Source organism: Pelecanus crispus, chromosome 8 (assembly GCF_030463565.1).
Source record: "Pelecanus crispus isolate bPelCri1 chromosome 8, bPelCri1.pri, whole genome shotgun sequence".
Lineage (NCBI taxonomy): Eukaryota > Metazoa > Chordata > Aves > Pelecaniformes > Pelecanidae > Pelecanus > Pelecanus crispus.
In genome coordinates this window covers 8,450,726-8,466,000 of record NC_134650.1, presented here as the reverse complement: position 1 = coordinate 8,466,000, position 15,275 = coordinate 8,450,726, and the positions used below count along the sequence as shown (strand labels likewise).

Genomic DNA, 15,275 nt, shown 5'->3' with positions numbered 1-15,275 from the left:
TTAACTGATTGAACATTGGGATGCTACATGTCAGCATTGCTCTGGAGTAGCACCCACCCTGTCAGCTGGGCATGCAGCTTCGGCTCTGGACAACAGGAGCTACAAGTCATGCTTGAAACATAGCCAAGCGTGTACTTCAGAAGGAAGCAAAGCAGAAGGTTGAACTAGACATAAAGAAGATTAATTAAGAAACATGAATCAAATGAGACACTGCACTTGATTGACACGTTCATGATAGAGGGGGAAAAATATCCCCAGCATAGAAAAGCCCAACACTCTCCAAAATGCAAGGTCACATGGCTCTCCAACAACATCCATCTTGTGAGGTCTTCTTTTTGTTGCATGCAAAAGACTGTGACTTGCATTCATGCAACCCACATAGGTTTGTCACAAAATATCCCATCACCTGAGTTTTCTGCTTCAGGCTTGACATATCCTAGTCAGCAGTGCCATTCTTCCCTCCATGTCTGCAATATTTTCAGCCCTGGGGAGGTGGGTGGGAAATGACAGTGAATCAGAGAAGCCTGGCACAAAACATCCGCGCAAAGCAAAACTCCATTGGCTCTGGAGGCAACAGCGCTAAGGCCAGAAAGGCAAACAGAACAGAGTGTAGGCCTCATTGCTAGATAGATCATTTATTAAAGTGAAATTCAGCATTTTATCTTTGTCAGACAGTACAGAGTTAAAGTCTCATACACAGTGGAAGCAGGACATTTCCTACACCTCAGAGAAATCAGTTCTACAGTTTTTGCTATAAGTTACTAAGTTGCTTTAACAATACACAGCTATATTACACAGTTAAAAATACAAGGTGTCCAAAACATTTGGCATAAGATCAGCACAATACATGGAGGCCAGAAACAGAAGAGGGAACACAGTTTTTCTCTCCCAATAAGCTCGCTAAGGCTCCAAGCCATTCTGCAAGTTACCTGCTATTCCCCTGCCCTGCGCTGTAGCTGCGGAGCTGCGGCTAGGACAGGAGCAAACCCAGCCTTGTCAGGGCTCGGCTAAGTAAGAGGCTCCTGGAGCCTGCCGATGTACACGATGGCCTGCAGAGCTGCTTGCAAGGGAAGTTCAGGTTTAAGGCAGAGCCCCTCTCCCCTCCCCACACTTTCTTCAACCATTTAATTCATTCCAAACATGCGTTCACAGGCAAGTCAAAAACGCGAGACCAGGGATAGCTGTGAAAAGTGCAAGGAGTATCTTACATCCTAACAGTTCATTTGCACTTTGAAAGTGGAAAACTCCCTAACTTGATAAGCTAGAGATGGCTAAAGGGCATCAGTGACAAGAGGAGTCAGGCATCAATAACATTCCTTCACCTTTGGGACTCTTCAGTCAATACTCTGGGCAGTACAAGGGCTCCTTTTGTACAGGAGGCTAGCTTGTATTACCCACTCTTTTAAACTGCAGAGGCAAAGTGACTCTAGTGCTCTGGGGAAGTGTAACGATCCGCAAATTTAAATAAACCGTCCCCCAGCAGACTATTTCTCTGCAGTTACCAATGAAGATCTCCCATTGGTATTTACATTAGGCTCAACCAAAAGACGTAAAGTGCACAGCTCCCCCCTTCTTCCCCTCTCATAAAACATCCATTACAAGAGCTAACACAGAACAAATCTTCCTCTGCGTTCCTAACTGTGGAAGCGTGTTTTGTTCAGTCTCGCTGTGGGCCATGTCCTGTTTCATCTTCTCTGTGCCACCATGACCCGCTTGAAAACTCGCAATTACTGTGGATTATTTTGGCTCTTGATTTCAAAGCCTCTCTGAAGCCAGCTTGCACTTAAGACTAACTGTAAATGCCAGACTTGATATGTTTTGTTCAACTCTTGCACTCCAGGCTATCTGGTGGTTTACAGCCACATTTCTAAGAAAAACTGGGACACCAGAGTACTGGGGACAAGTGGTACAAACCTGCCCGCCCTGCTTTTCTCAGGCTGAGCATCTAAAGTGCCCGGCAAAAGAAAACATTAGCTTTTAATGCAATTGTTTACTTCAGGTTGATATACAATATTCTTTCAGATGCAGAAAGTTTAAGAAAACCTGCATTCTAACACAGCCTCCTTGGGAATATTTGCACTTTTCAGCCATCAGATTGCCACTGACTCAAGTCTTCGCATGCTTCCACCTCCCTTCAGTTGAGCTCAAGCCAATAACTACCAGCAATGATTTCTTCTTCTTCCCTTAAAGTGAGCAGAGGGTCAGCATACAGGATGAAGTTAACCCCGGAAGAGATGTTTCCGCATTATTTGGATTTCATACTAATGGCTTTGGATCTATTCAGAAGTCTAATGAAGTTAATGCAACTCTTCAATGAGAATTGTATTAGGCTATGTAATTGAATTAGGCTATATAATGGCTGGAGGGCTTCAAAGATGATTCCTCTGCCCCAGGGTGAATGTCACCTATGCAGGCTTGTAAGAAATAAGCTTCCACTATTATAAATGGAAGATGACATCTGGTCATCCTCCATGCCCCCAAAGCTTGTGCTCCATGGTTCAAAGCTAGACAGAATTTAAGGCCCATCTGTGAAAAGCAAAATGTAAAAGGCAAAAAAAAAAAAAAAAAAAAAAAATCTTATCATGCCAGCCAAAGCAATTTTGGGTCTTCTACCTTTCCAACAATTCCCATCTAAAAGTGCTGAGAAAATGTCCCACCTCATGGCTTCACAAGTGTGAGGTTCAAACACATTTACTTTGAAGTTTAAAACAAAAAGTTGGAAAGTCTTTTTTAATTGGCATGCAGCATAAGGAATCAAATACACAGAATGGTATTATACAGAATGACAATTGCATTGTTGCGTTTTCTGGTTATTAGACACTAAATGCTTTTCAAGAATCACAGGCACCCTGAACATGGATATTGCTACTGAATTGACGTGTGATTTCAGTTTATAGCATGGGAGCCATAACACGGCTAACCCTTCCAACTAGACATCGGCTTTCTTTTGCTCAAGGCGTTTTGCTCTAGCTAAGTTGAGAACATGATAATAAGGCATTTGCAAGGGTTTACAAGGCCATGGGGTCTGACAGCCAAAGATTCTTCTGTTTCTTTGGTGTCTTGCCTCCAAGCTTTCCACCTTATAAACAACTGCTAATGGCTGGTAAACATCTCTTCATCACACTTCACCAACAATTTTTTCAAAAAAGTATAATTGCTTTAAGAGTGAAACCAACAAGGATCACATTTCACATCAATTGCCTATTTTCAGAAAAAAAAAAAAGTTTCCTGGATACCCTCTGCACAAAAGCATTTCAGTGAATACACCTGAACAGATGGAACCTGCCACCATATTTCCTTGAAAAGAATAATTTTGCTGCTGGCTGCTAACACACCCCAACAGATTTATTTACGCTTAGAAACAAAACAAAACACAACAAAAAAAAAAGTAAACCCCAAACAAACTACATTTTTACAGTTTTGGTCTAGAAGTATACAATGAGGCATAACCCTCTCAACTCAGAAACTCACTTTCCCTTGGTAATATCCTCCAATTACATGAGCACTTTGAAGTCAGAGAACATGCACATGCAGTCAGAGAACGTACCCTTTTAGCTATCTGTTCTGAATGAGAGAAGCCAGATCACGTTGACTGATGTGGGAATTACTCCACCCTTTCAATAAGGAAAGGACCAGCGCAATTAGGAAATTTTTAAACATTCATGAAATACCGACGCAAGACATTCTCCCCTCATTCCTTGAACCTCTCTCCTGGCTGATGCTCTTAAAATCCATACTGAATCAAACAAGGAAATGCCAAAACAACCACACTCCCCAAAACCTCACAAATGGGACGCGTACCATAACAGAGTATTTCTGCCTATGACACAGGACTTAGACATGTTGAAGTTTGTTGAACATGTTTTTGGAGTATTAGCAAACACTTCAGAGCTGATGTGAACAGCTTGCTTTAAATTGTGACTTGATTTTTAAAAAGACCCTGGGATAACTTCAACAAGAGCTTCACTACATGAACCCTTTATGCTTTACGAAACATGATGCAGTACTAAGCTGGGATCGTGATCTGCGTGTTTAGCTCTTCAAGAAAGCTTCATCCAGTTTTGGAATATTAAAACCTGCCATTGACAAAACGCTAGCCAAAGTTTTCTACTGTTTGGTTTGTTGATTAAGGCTCGTTGAGAATATACTCTTTATGTGGAGTCTTGGCATCTTGTAACAGAATGGAGACATTGGTTAGGACACCAAAGAAACAGAGTGGTGCTTTAAATCATGAGATCCCCTTGAATAGAATTTGAGGTCACTGGAGAACAGTCAGTCACAACCAACACTTTTATAGGCTCCTTTTGCCAAAACCACCACTGCGTTACTTGTAAGGACACCTTGGCTTTAAATAACAAAATCAGAGCGATCTCCTCCTACAGCGCCCAGTTAAAGAGCACCAGGATGTCACCCTCCACTCACACAGCTCTTACAAAAGCACATGTAATGCTCACGAAAGGCAAGTGCTTCGATACTTTTTGCCCATTGCAAAGACAGGTGAAATTCATCATGCTCCAGTCAGTTCACTACCCCGGTTATGGTGCTACATCCATCAGCCTAAGTCTGCTTTATACTAAACAGAGACTGCCGAGCCCACTAATCCACACAGCTGTTTTGTGACACCTGCTAAAGACTAGCTTCAGTATAAAATTCACATCACTTGTGATTGATACCTGATCTGACAGAGAGAGATTGAGACAGATGTCTCAAGCCATTGTTTCACCTACCATCACTGAGCCTTGAATACAAGAGAAATACGCGTAAGTGAATTAAACAAGCATTTCAGCCAAGATGATCAAACCCAGCAAATAAACTGTATTTGCCTTAATACCACATTCTGAGCAAATGCAGAAGTTTTAAAATGCTTAGAGACAATTAATTAGTGAGTTCTTAAATAAAAGAAATTAGAAAAAGAGATTGCAGAGAGTTGTTTGGCATCCATGTCAGAAGGAGGTGGGAGGAAAAATGGTTAAAAAAAAAAAATCAATTTCACACTAGTCAACTAGTGTTCACTGGAGCAGATTTGGTGAGCTGGAGCATTTGTAGAAGTTTGGGACTTGAAGCACTGACTCAAGGCAAGACAGAGCATGTGTAGCTGGGGAGCAAGCTTCAGACAAACTTCTGACCCACGCACCTCAATTATGAATTTTATCTCTGCTGCTATTCCAGTCCTGCGTCAAGACAAACTGCACGGTGGTTTGTGATGCAGTCTGAATTCAGTGAAAAAATGCCATCTGTGATCTGAATTGCACTGAGATGCAGATTTCCAGAAATGGTTTAAAACACCGAGTTGACAAACTCCACAGTCCTACAGGTTTACTTGGTTTCCCCATTATCCTCATTTCTTTATTCCAATGTGATTTTGAAATGAGGGGAAGAAGTCTTCAGAAACATGCTGGGCACATGTTTTCAAATACTCCTGATAAGAATGTCTGTATTTTTTTCTGTCATCCAGACTTACTGCATTTAAAAAAAAAAATTTACAATATACTTCAGCAGTTTTTATATACCTAAAATGCACAATACCATCTGTTCCTTCAAGGTGTCTATTATTCCAAGTCTTGTTAATCTTCATTCTAGTTGCTTGCTACCTTCTGATTTCTGGTCGAGCCTGCTCTTGTTGTTCTTCACCATATAGATGAAATACGCAAGCGTCTCTTTCTCATTCACAGGAATATTCCTGAAGTGACGACTGACAGTCTAGAAGGACAACATGTAAAGAGACAGAAATTCTGAAATTAAAAAGTAGAAATAATCAGAACAGGGTTTCTCTTCACTTTCCAAAAACGATTTTATGGCCACTGAGCGTAATATACTTTCAGCCAAACATGCACCAATTCAAACTGTCCGTCCTCATTTACCTCTCTCTCTTTACAGCTGGAATGTGCGTATGAACATAGCACAGTCTTGCTATGTCAGCAGTATTTGCAGCCAACCTACAAGCGGAATTTGGAAGCCAGAACATCCTCCTGCCAAAGCAGCATAGCCTCTCCTAATCTCGGCGTCAGATGCCGCTTATTTGGAGAGCAAGTTTTCCCTGCATCTCAGTATTTTAAAGGAGAGTGTCAGAAATACTGAAACACTTTGCTGTGTGAACCAGATGTAGCAAAGTTTTAGAGTCCAAAGGGAAACACACTGGATAAGTTTTCACTGGAAGGAACACCAGGGGATTTGTAATAGGAGGGTTAGGATTTGGTTAGGGCTACCCCTCTCTGACACTAGCATCAGCCCTGAACCATTAGCTGCTTTTTCCTCAGAAAATGAACGTAGAAAATGTGTTGGAGCAGGATGAGATCTGCTTCTCATATGGAAGAAGCTCTTTTTTGGTATCCAACACAACTCCAGAACTGGATGTTGATGCAGGCTGAGCAATAAGTCACTCCAAGAAGATTTATGGAAGTTTGAGTTTTCCTTACGGTGGGGTAGCAGCAGTAGTCTAAGAGCCTCAGGCAGCAGTGATTCAAGCATGGGAGCTGGACGAGGATCCAGCGTAGGGTCAAAGCTGCTCAGACTTCACAGGAAATCTGGGAAGTGTGTGACAACTTTAAGTTAGGCTCCCTTTATTTTCCGCTTGCATAGTAGTTTTTTTTTTTTTTTTTTTTTTTCCTCCTGGGCACATTCATGGTAAATTGCCTAAGTAAGTAGTCCTTCACGGCAGGAGGTAGCTGAGAGACTACGAACTGGTTAGTTAGAACATGACAAATCAGAACTACTAATGAGGACATACACCCACCCTGCTTCATTCACCTTACTCCTACATGCACTACACTACACTACACATTCGCCGTATTCTTTCCTATATTCGTTCCCTCGTTGACTTTGAAAGAGAGCAAAACAGTCTCTTGCTCTCTTTTTTGGTCTGCCGGTTGTTGTTCTTTAAAGCAAAAGCAAAACAGCCAGTTTTGGGCAGACAGTTGTGAAAGCCTCAGCTTACAAAAACAACCTCGTTACCATTCAGTAACTGCTACAGTTTTTTTCAAGTTTAGAGAAGACTTTTCCCACAGAATGCCTTCAGACCAGGTCAGGAAAGAGAGCAGAGCAGATGCACACCAAGCACAACTAGCCCAAATAACAAAGAGTAACAGAGTTCTTTCTTAACAAGTACCCCATATAGTGAGGAAGCAGCAGTAGAGGCCCTTAAGGAAAGAGCCTTTTATTGACTTAATACAGAATCATAGGACAAGAGAGGGAAATAAGAAATCTGAAGTTGTGGTCAGTGATTTTGCCTTTAATAAGAAGCAATTCCAACCAGTTGAAGTGCTTGTGAGGAAAGAAAAACTAACATGGGCACTTAAGGTGACTAGTAGTGTGTAAGTCTGAGTTTCAGTACAACAGCCATCTTCAGTTAACACCTAAGCTGCTGGAAACTACCTTCTGTTTCTGTTCCCTAAAGGTAACAGATTGTGACTGTGAGCAAGGAGGGAAAGGAAGCAGAGAAAAGCAAGTTACTAAAACATGCTTTCAAGAGCCAGCTTCCATGTATTCCATGACTGTCTCAGGTGAAAGAAAGCACGCAGCTTTCTGTTGGCATCATCCCCCGAAACCTTTTGCAGAGCACATGGTACATACTAGCGAGAGAGTCACTACAGGTATTAGTGTCCAAGAAATGCGCACTTCAGCAGAGGAGATAAAAAGTTTTTTAATAACGGAGACGGGAACTACCTCTGTCGTCACTTACCTCTGCTAGCTGAGCCTTGTTGAGTCCAGGCCTAGTCTGCAACTTATAATGTCTCTTGTAACGTCGCAGAGTGTTTACTTGGAGCTGGAACAAGTCAACCTGGAAGTGATGCAGAGAAGAGGGGATGAGCACTACCTTTAGCTTCTATTAGGCAGAAATGTAGAGTTATCTAAAAATAACTATTTCTTCCTCAACAGCACTGCTCCCTGCCTGCATTCAGAACCACACTGGCTTGCCTTACTGACAAATCTAAGTATATTTTGTATTTGTTAATGCTAAAGGACCAAAATAGCCTCAGGGAAATACAAAATTTTGTTCTGGTTCACATGCTGTCAACAGAATTGCTGGCCAATTTCTGCTCTCAATTACACCTCTGCAACCTCCAAGCAAAAGGGAACCTTTTGTTCCCACAAGGTTTAAAAAGCTCACACATGAAATATCAATTTAGCAGGCACTGAACAAATGGCTTGTGACATAAAACAGAGTACAGAGGCAGAGAAGAAATGAAATTCAAATACTTAAATTGGATGTGCACAGTTTAAAAGCAAGGGGGGTGGTGGGGGAGGTTACAGGAAGGAAGATGAAGATCATGTGGGAAATGCCATGTTTCAAAGACAAAGGGAATCTCTGCTGAAAAGCAAGAAGAAAATTACATTAAAACTGACACACTACAGAGTTCCCTATTCAGTTAGGTGACGTGCATCCCTCGGTTTTTAACCACCAAATACCCTGCATGCTCTACAGCACTAACATTTTTAGATGCCAGCTGGGTCTTCACCAATCATCCGGGCAACTAATGTAAAGCCTGTATAGGAAAGTTTTGACAGAGAACCTTGTAGAATGGAAACACAAACAGCTACAACAAAAGGTCAGGTATCCTTAAAAACAAAACAAACCAAAAACTTGCTACTCTTTCAACACCTCCACACAGGAGGTGTGTGGACACGGCTTTGCAGTCAAGACACAGCTTTGCTGGCAAAACGATTCTTGGTGGCCTTTTTTTCAGAAATAAAATGCTTTTTGCCAATACGGGTGGTATTTCCAGCAGAGGGCTCTGCTGACGTGGCCAGAGCTCAGCTCCTCCATGAACATCACCTCTGCACAACTTTTTGCAGCGTCAACAGTACCAGAAACATCACCAAAGCAAATACAGAACACAATGGCACAGAGAAGAGATTATTCTAGAGTTCTGTAACACAGAGAAAAAAAAAAAACAAACCCAAGAAAAGGCCTATTTCCTGAAAATAAAAAGATGTTACGAATTATTTGAAGGTAGTTTTAAATAGTGCCAAAAGTACCGTAAATGTGAATGTCTGGAGAAGCTTAATATCCCTGGATATCATATAGCCAAACAGAGACTGACCTATTGGATTCTCTAGTGTATTTGCAAAATGATGCATGCTAGGTAACAAAGAACCATCTCAGGGCCTCAGTCACCACTGAAAATAGCTTATTTTTACCTCTGAAAAAGAATTAGTATCAAATACTGTTTTAACAGCTCTCTGTTTGGAAGCAGTACATACATGAAGCTGTGCAGTTACCTTATCACACCCCTTTTTATAGAAAACTTTACATGGGGAAAGAACTCATACAGGGATGAAGAAGAAAATTAGGATACTACACATCAGGAAAAAAAGTCTTCCTGAAAAATGAGAGTAACTCCATAGCAGTTTCAGTGGAGTTGCAATTCAAAATTTAATTATTTCCCAATACGTGAAAACATCCAAGTCAAAATTCAACACATTCAAAATTGATAAAGCATCTTACACCCACTTGGCACCTACTAACCTCCGGGACATCCGTTTCATGCTCAGGAGAGTCACCTCCATCATCACTTGTCTTCCTCTTTCTTTTGTTTCTGACACTTTGAATGAAGTTCTTGTGAAAATCACAAATATACAGATGTCTCACCTAAGAATCAGAAGTGGTGAAAAAGCAATCAAAACAGGTACTGTAGAAACAGCATTCAAGAGCAGCCACTTAGACACCAGTATTAGAGCGCATCCCTCATGACTGGCATGACTGACTGCCTCATGACACTAAGGAATTTCTAATCTTAAACTCCAGGACTGATATTGTACGCTTGCGTTAGAGATAATTTACATTACAAAGACTAAAGGCAAGGAAAATGAAGGACTCGAGAGCTCCAGCTGAATCTGAACCTCTGCAGATAATATATTTCTTTTTTATGGTTGCAATCACACGTCAGAAAAAAATAGGTAATTGTCTGCAGGAAGTGCATTTGCTTCAGGACTTACTACCAGGTAACTACCAAGAAAAACATAATTCTGTTCCACTCTTGTGAGCTTTCTGGTTTAAATAGTACATGAGATTATTAATGCAAGCATTTCAAAATCTAGATCAAATAAAAGTTGGCTAATTACCTCAATTTAAGCAAACCAAAAGCAAAAATCTCTTTCCTATAGCTTATCCTGCCATGGAACGCCCTTCTTAACAGATATTCTCTCACTAGAATTAGCATGCATACGTACAACAAAGGACCACAAATGATCAAAATTATTTGGTACCTGTAAGTAAAAAATGTCTTCAGATAACACAGACACCCTACATTGAAATGAAAGAAACGACTCTACCACTAGACAAATCTGCTGAGGACTACAACCAGGAGAATATACTCTGTTTTTTAAGAATAAGATTGTATTTTAAATTGAGTCACTCTCTTCCCGTGACATGATGTTATTTCGGCTGTGCAGAAGGGACCTGACCAACTGGGGAAGCTGCCAAACAGACTGACTCAAAACTTCACCTTTTTTTTGTTTGTTTGTTTGTTCTTAATGGTTTTAATCTTTAAAGATCAGGTAAGAAAAGCACGCGGAGCAGAATTCTGTTAGAACTGAGTCACTTCTGAGAAATTTCTTCTGCAATCTTGACGGGCTGCTCTACCTATTCCGTTACTCGGCGAACGACCCGCTTCTGTCTTGAGCTGACAGCTGTCACTTAATGCCATTAAGCGGTCAGCAGCAAATTGGGCTGTTTAGTGCCGACCAGCGAACAAGCGTGCCAGTGCCCCGTTTAAGAGGCTGCGCACCTCGCGTTCCGAGTTAGGTGCACGAGTTCATTTTTAAGCAGGCTGCTTCGCTAGAACACGAATTCTTGCCAATTAAGAACGTAGCGCCAGTGACACCTAACTGAGATAGCAACCGGTACCGCTGGTTTCAGCCGGGAGCATCGGCGGTTTTCAATACCCGACTGCAATCACGATGGCACCGTCGCCTCCGGAGCGAAGGCGGCCGGCTCCTTCGCTCCCCCCGAACATCACCTGCTCCCCACCGCATGCGAGCTCTCCCCCCAGGCACGGGTTTTAGCGCTGCTCCATGAAGCCTCACGAGATAATCGGCGCCGAGAGGAAAAGCCGTATCCTCACCCGTATCCTCACCCGGGCGCGTTCTTCCCTCACCCGAGCGCGGAGCACAGGTCCGGAGGCAGGGAGTTTGCGGCGCAAGCCGCCGCACCTCGCCCCCCCCGGCCCCCCCCAGCTCGGAGGGGCTCAGCGCACCCCCCCGCCCGACCGGGAAGCTCAAGTTGCCGGGCGGATGAGCAACTTTCCGCCGGCCGGCCGGGGCGCGGGGAGCGCGGCCTCCCCGGGAGGCACCGCACTGCGGTGCGGGCTGGGGACGGCAAGGCGCGGCCGGCCGGCCCCTCGGGGGGGCTCGGCGGCGGCGGGCGGGACCGGCCGAGGCCGCAACTCACACTTTTGTCGATGTCCAGCTTCAGCTTCTTCTGCGAGATGCTCTTCTGGATCCTCTTGCTGAAGGACGCGTTGCCGGCGGGGCGCACGCAGCGGTCCCCGTCGTCGATGAGGCAGCAGCTCTGGCCGTAAAAGGGGGCGGCGGGAGGCCCATCCCGGCTGTCCTCCTCGGTGCTGAAACCATTCATCGCCCACCTGCCCGCCCCTCACCCCGCCCGGGGAGCCGAGAACCGGCGAAACAGCCGTCGCCGCCGCCGCCGGGCCGCCCCACGCCCTCGGGGGGACCCCGCCGCCCGGCGCCCCCGCGGGGGCCCCCCACTCTTGCAGGGGCCCCCTCAAGGGGGGACCCCCCTCAGCGCCGGCGGAAGGGGCCGCGCCGCCGGGAGGGAGGGAGGGAGGGAGGGAGGGCCGCCCGCCGCCGCCCCTCAGCGGAGGCCGCGGAGGCCGGGCCAGGCCCCCCAAGCGCCGCCGCCCGCGGGGGAGCCGGGACCCCGCAGGCACCGCTCGCGCACACACTCACACACAAAACCGCCTCCCCGGCAGCGGAAGTCCCGCCCCCCGCCATGCAGACGGGGCGCTGGTTGGGCGGCGCGGCTGGCGGGGCGGGGCGCGCCTCCGCCGCTCCGCGCGTCTATTGGCGGGAAGCGCTGGCAGTCTGGCGACACCACCCGGCCCCGGCCCGCCTCCGCGTTCGCACGGCAGCCGGAAGGTCGCCGGGAGAGAGGCGCGGGAGCGCGGCGGGGGGAGGCCGCGCGCCGTTGCCAGGGCACCGCAGCGGCTCCCCCCCCCCCCCCCGCCGTGACCGGCGCTGACGGGGAGCGGCGAGCCCCGGCGCCCCACAGCCGCCCCCGAGCCGGCACTCGCTCTCTTCCCGTGAGGAGGGCGCAGGAAGCTCGCCGTCTCCCTTCGCGCCGGGGCGGGTGCCCGGCCTCGCCCCTCGGAGCCTCCCCGGCCCCGCCGGCCTTCGGCCTTCCGCTCCTCCCCAGGGACCCGCACGGCGAAACGCCCGCCTCGGCCTGCGGACCGCGGGCGCCTGGCCCGGGCCCCTGCAGCCGACCGAAGCTGAACAGCACCGCCCCAACGACAGCGCGAAAGCCAGCGACCGGCCCGCCTGAACCGGCGGCTGAAGCCCGTCCCGGGGCGCGGCTCATGCCGGCACACGCCACAAATGCCCGCTCCTGGCTGCATCGGCACTAAGGCTCCTGCTGTGTAGGTACGAGTTCCTGGCTGAAATATTATTAAAGAAGATGGATTTTTTTACCAATTACAAGGCAGGGATAGTGAAAAGATTGGACCTGGGAAAGTGTTTCCCAAAGCAATCTGACTTGAAGCTTTGCATTTCTGTCATATTCCAGGGGAAAAAAAAATAAAAGGTAAAATTGGAGGGGGGGGGGGCAGGGTAAAGGGGGGAAAAAAGAAATAAATTCCAACTGATCTGTAGAGAAAAGATGTTCCTTCTGGAAATGCTGTCACCTCTGTAATACCAGACAGCATATGCTATTGTCAAAGGTGCGTGGGCAGCTGTAAATGGAAAAGGATTTAATCTTCCTGAAGAAAAGACTTTTTGCACAAACAGAAAAAAAAAGTTCTATAGACTAAAATTACTTCAAAGTCTGAAATCCCACACGTGGAACAATGTGCGTTAGCACGGGATGAACTGTGCTGAATCACACACACAAATACCTTTGGAAGAAAGAGGCTCCTCGAAGCCCTTGGCCATCAGATCGGCCTGCTCACGGTAACGCTGACACAGGCGTCTCGCAGCCTGCTCTGCCTGCGCCACACCAGAAGACTGACAAATGCTAAAATATGTATTTTCCAGGCACTTCTTGCAATACCAATCGTGTCTTAGAATAAATCTGGAGGGCAGGGACTTAATGCTCTTCCTCAACAGTTCTGCCCCTTGTCTTAGTTTTTATTGCTGATGCACTTGGGCAATTACTAATTCCTGTTTGTCCATGTGACTGCTAGAGAACCACAGTGCACTCCCTGGGAACACCGCTCCCAGAAGCCAGCCACTCCAATGGGAAGGTGGTAGAAACAAGTGACTTTACCCGCAGACCAACAAGCAGTTAGTGAAGAGCAAAGAGATTTAAAAAAAGCAAGATGCTGCCGCTTATAAAAGCCCCTTGCCAAATTGCCTGGGATCTGCCTGCCTGAAGTAATACCCTCCTGGCAAAAACCATACAGATATTCCCTTGTTTTGGGCAAAGGGAAAACACCAGAAGGCTGACAGTGATCTTAGCGCTCCCGATAGCAAGCTTTCTAGGTCTATCTCAACATTACAAACGAAAATCAAATGGCAGGCTGAGGAAATGTTGCAGAAGGACATTTGGGAAGCTGATAGCAGACTGTAGGGACAGATGATAATAGCAGCAAGCAAGTAGATAAAAGGGAACACGATCATTACAGGCAGGACTTCCTCCTGTCCCCGTGCGGAGGAGATTCTGCAGGCGCTCCCTGGACTATTCTATGCGAAGCTGGGAGTGGCCGAGGAAACAGGCACCGTCAGTGCCAGAACAGGTTGGTACTTGCCATCAGATTGTATTTCATCTTTGGCTGCGAACCCTCATCCCATGCAACTGAAAAGATTTTTAAGTTGTTTTGTAATGCCTACTAAGAGGAAAAAAACCCCTGCTTTTGTCACTGTCTGTTTGCTAATTCAATGCTAAGTACCTCCAGCTCAGGCTAACACAATGACACCCTTTTTTCAGTTTTTAAAGAAAAAAAAAAGCACATGGAGGTGTTCATATAATCGCAGTTTATTTCAGCATATTTATCCTCATGGGAACCTCAAGATTTCACAGTCTGCTAGTCCGGAACTAGCTTGCTGTGAAATAAACTGCCTCATACAGACATTCTTTATTAGGTATCTATTACTAACCTGATCTAATAATTCTTTGTGGGAGCTGCAATGAAGTGAGAAACAATGTTTCATAAACCCATCAGCACCCAGGCAGCTTTAGTGCCTTTGAAGCTGTAATAGCCTGCCCATCCAAGCCAGCCCTCTAATCAAATTAGGGGAACCTGCACAGGCCTTTAAATCTCAGCTGTAGCAGCACTACCCTCTAAAGATAAGTCTGCAATGTAGCTGTCATCGGGAACTTACTGTTTTAATGGAGCCATTCGGGGTTCTTGGGACAGAAATGGTACTCTCCAAAAGGTCTGTGCTGCCAAAGATGTCCTGGGAAGAAGCCCTTTTTATTTTTTTGTATACCTCAGTCAGAAATCAGACCGTTCCCATTTTCTGTAGCTTGGGGGCCAGTGGAGACTGCCCTAGCGCCTTTCAACAGACTCGCACTCTCCTCAGCATTTTTCTAGGGTGGCACATATTGAATGTGCTAAAATGCTTAAACTGTCACAGCTTTTGGCACATACTCCCCCCAGGAAATGTTCCTGTGGCCAAGAATCACGGCACAGTCTTCCCTTAGGAGCACGCCTCACAGTTATCTGCTGGTCCCCCAAGAAAGAGCCTTTCTATTCCTTCACACATGCAGATTTTCACACATGCTATTGTTTGTCTCCCCTCCGTTTATTTCACTGTTTTTCACCCCATGGAGTTAAGTAAAAAGGAGTGTTGGGAAAGCCACAAAAGAAATGAAGTGGTGACAGTAGAAAGTGCGGAGGGTCCTAAATGGGAACACGGGATAGAGCCCTGAGCAATGCCTATAAACTTATTGTGGGCTGAAAGACTGCTCTCCCTGCCCATGGACTAGAACACAAGAAGGGCAGCGAGCTGTTAAAATCCCCTGGAAAACCAAGGCGTAGGATGGATCTACCAGCGGTTGCTCTCAAGGCAGATACGCAGAGAAAGGAGAGTGACAGCTTCATCCTGCCCTAAGCTGGGCAACAGTTGTGTGACACCGAGCTCCCTCAAACCACGGGAAA

The 15,275-nt window shown here is 46.0% G+C and overlaps 1 protein-coding gene across 3 annotated transcripts; it reads right to left on the bottom strand.

Annotated features, from left to right (window-relative positions):
- Positions 1–2,596: 2,596 nt before the first annotated feature.
- SAP30L (SAP30 like) lies at positions 2,597–11,575 on the bottom strand. Of its 3 annotated transcripts, XM_075715476.1 has the most exons (4): positions 11,390–11,575; positions 9,467–9,589; positions 7,679–7,777; positions 2,597–5,700 (listed from the first exon to the last, which is right to left on the bottom strand). In XM_075715476.1, exons 1-4 carry the CDS (start codon positions 11,573–11,575, stop codon positions 5,572–5,574), a joined length of 537 nt encoding a protein of 178 aa, XP_075571591.1. In that variant the 3' UTR covers positions 2,597–5,571. The 3 variants fall into 3 exon arrangements, with proteins under 3 accessions (XP_075571591.1, XP_075571592.1, XP_075571593.1); XM_075715477.1 differs by lacking the exon at positions 9,467–9,589; XM_075715478.1 differs by lacking the exon at positions 9,467–9,589 and having other exon boundaries at positions 7,679–7,762.
- Between the last annotated feature and the right edge of the window lie 3,700 nt (positions 11,576–15,275).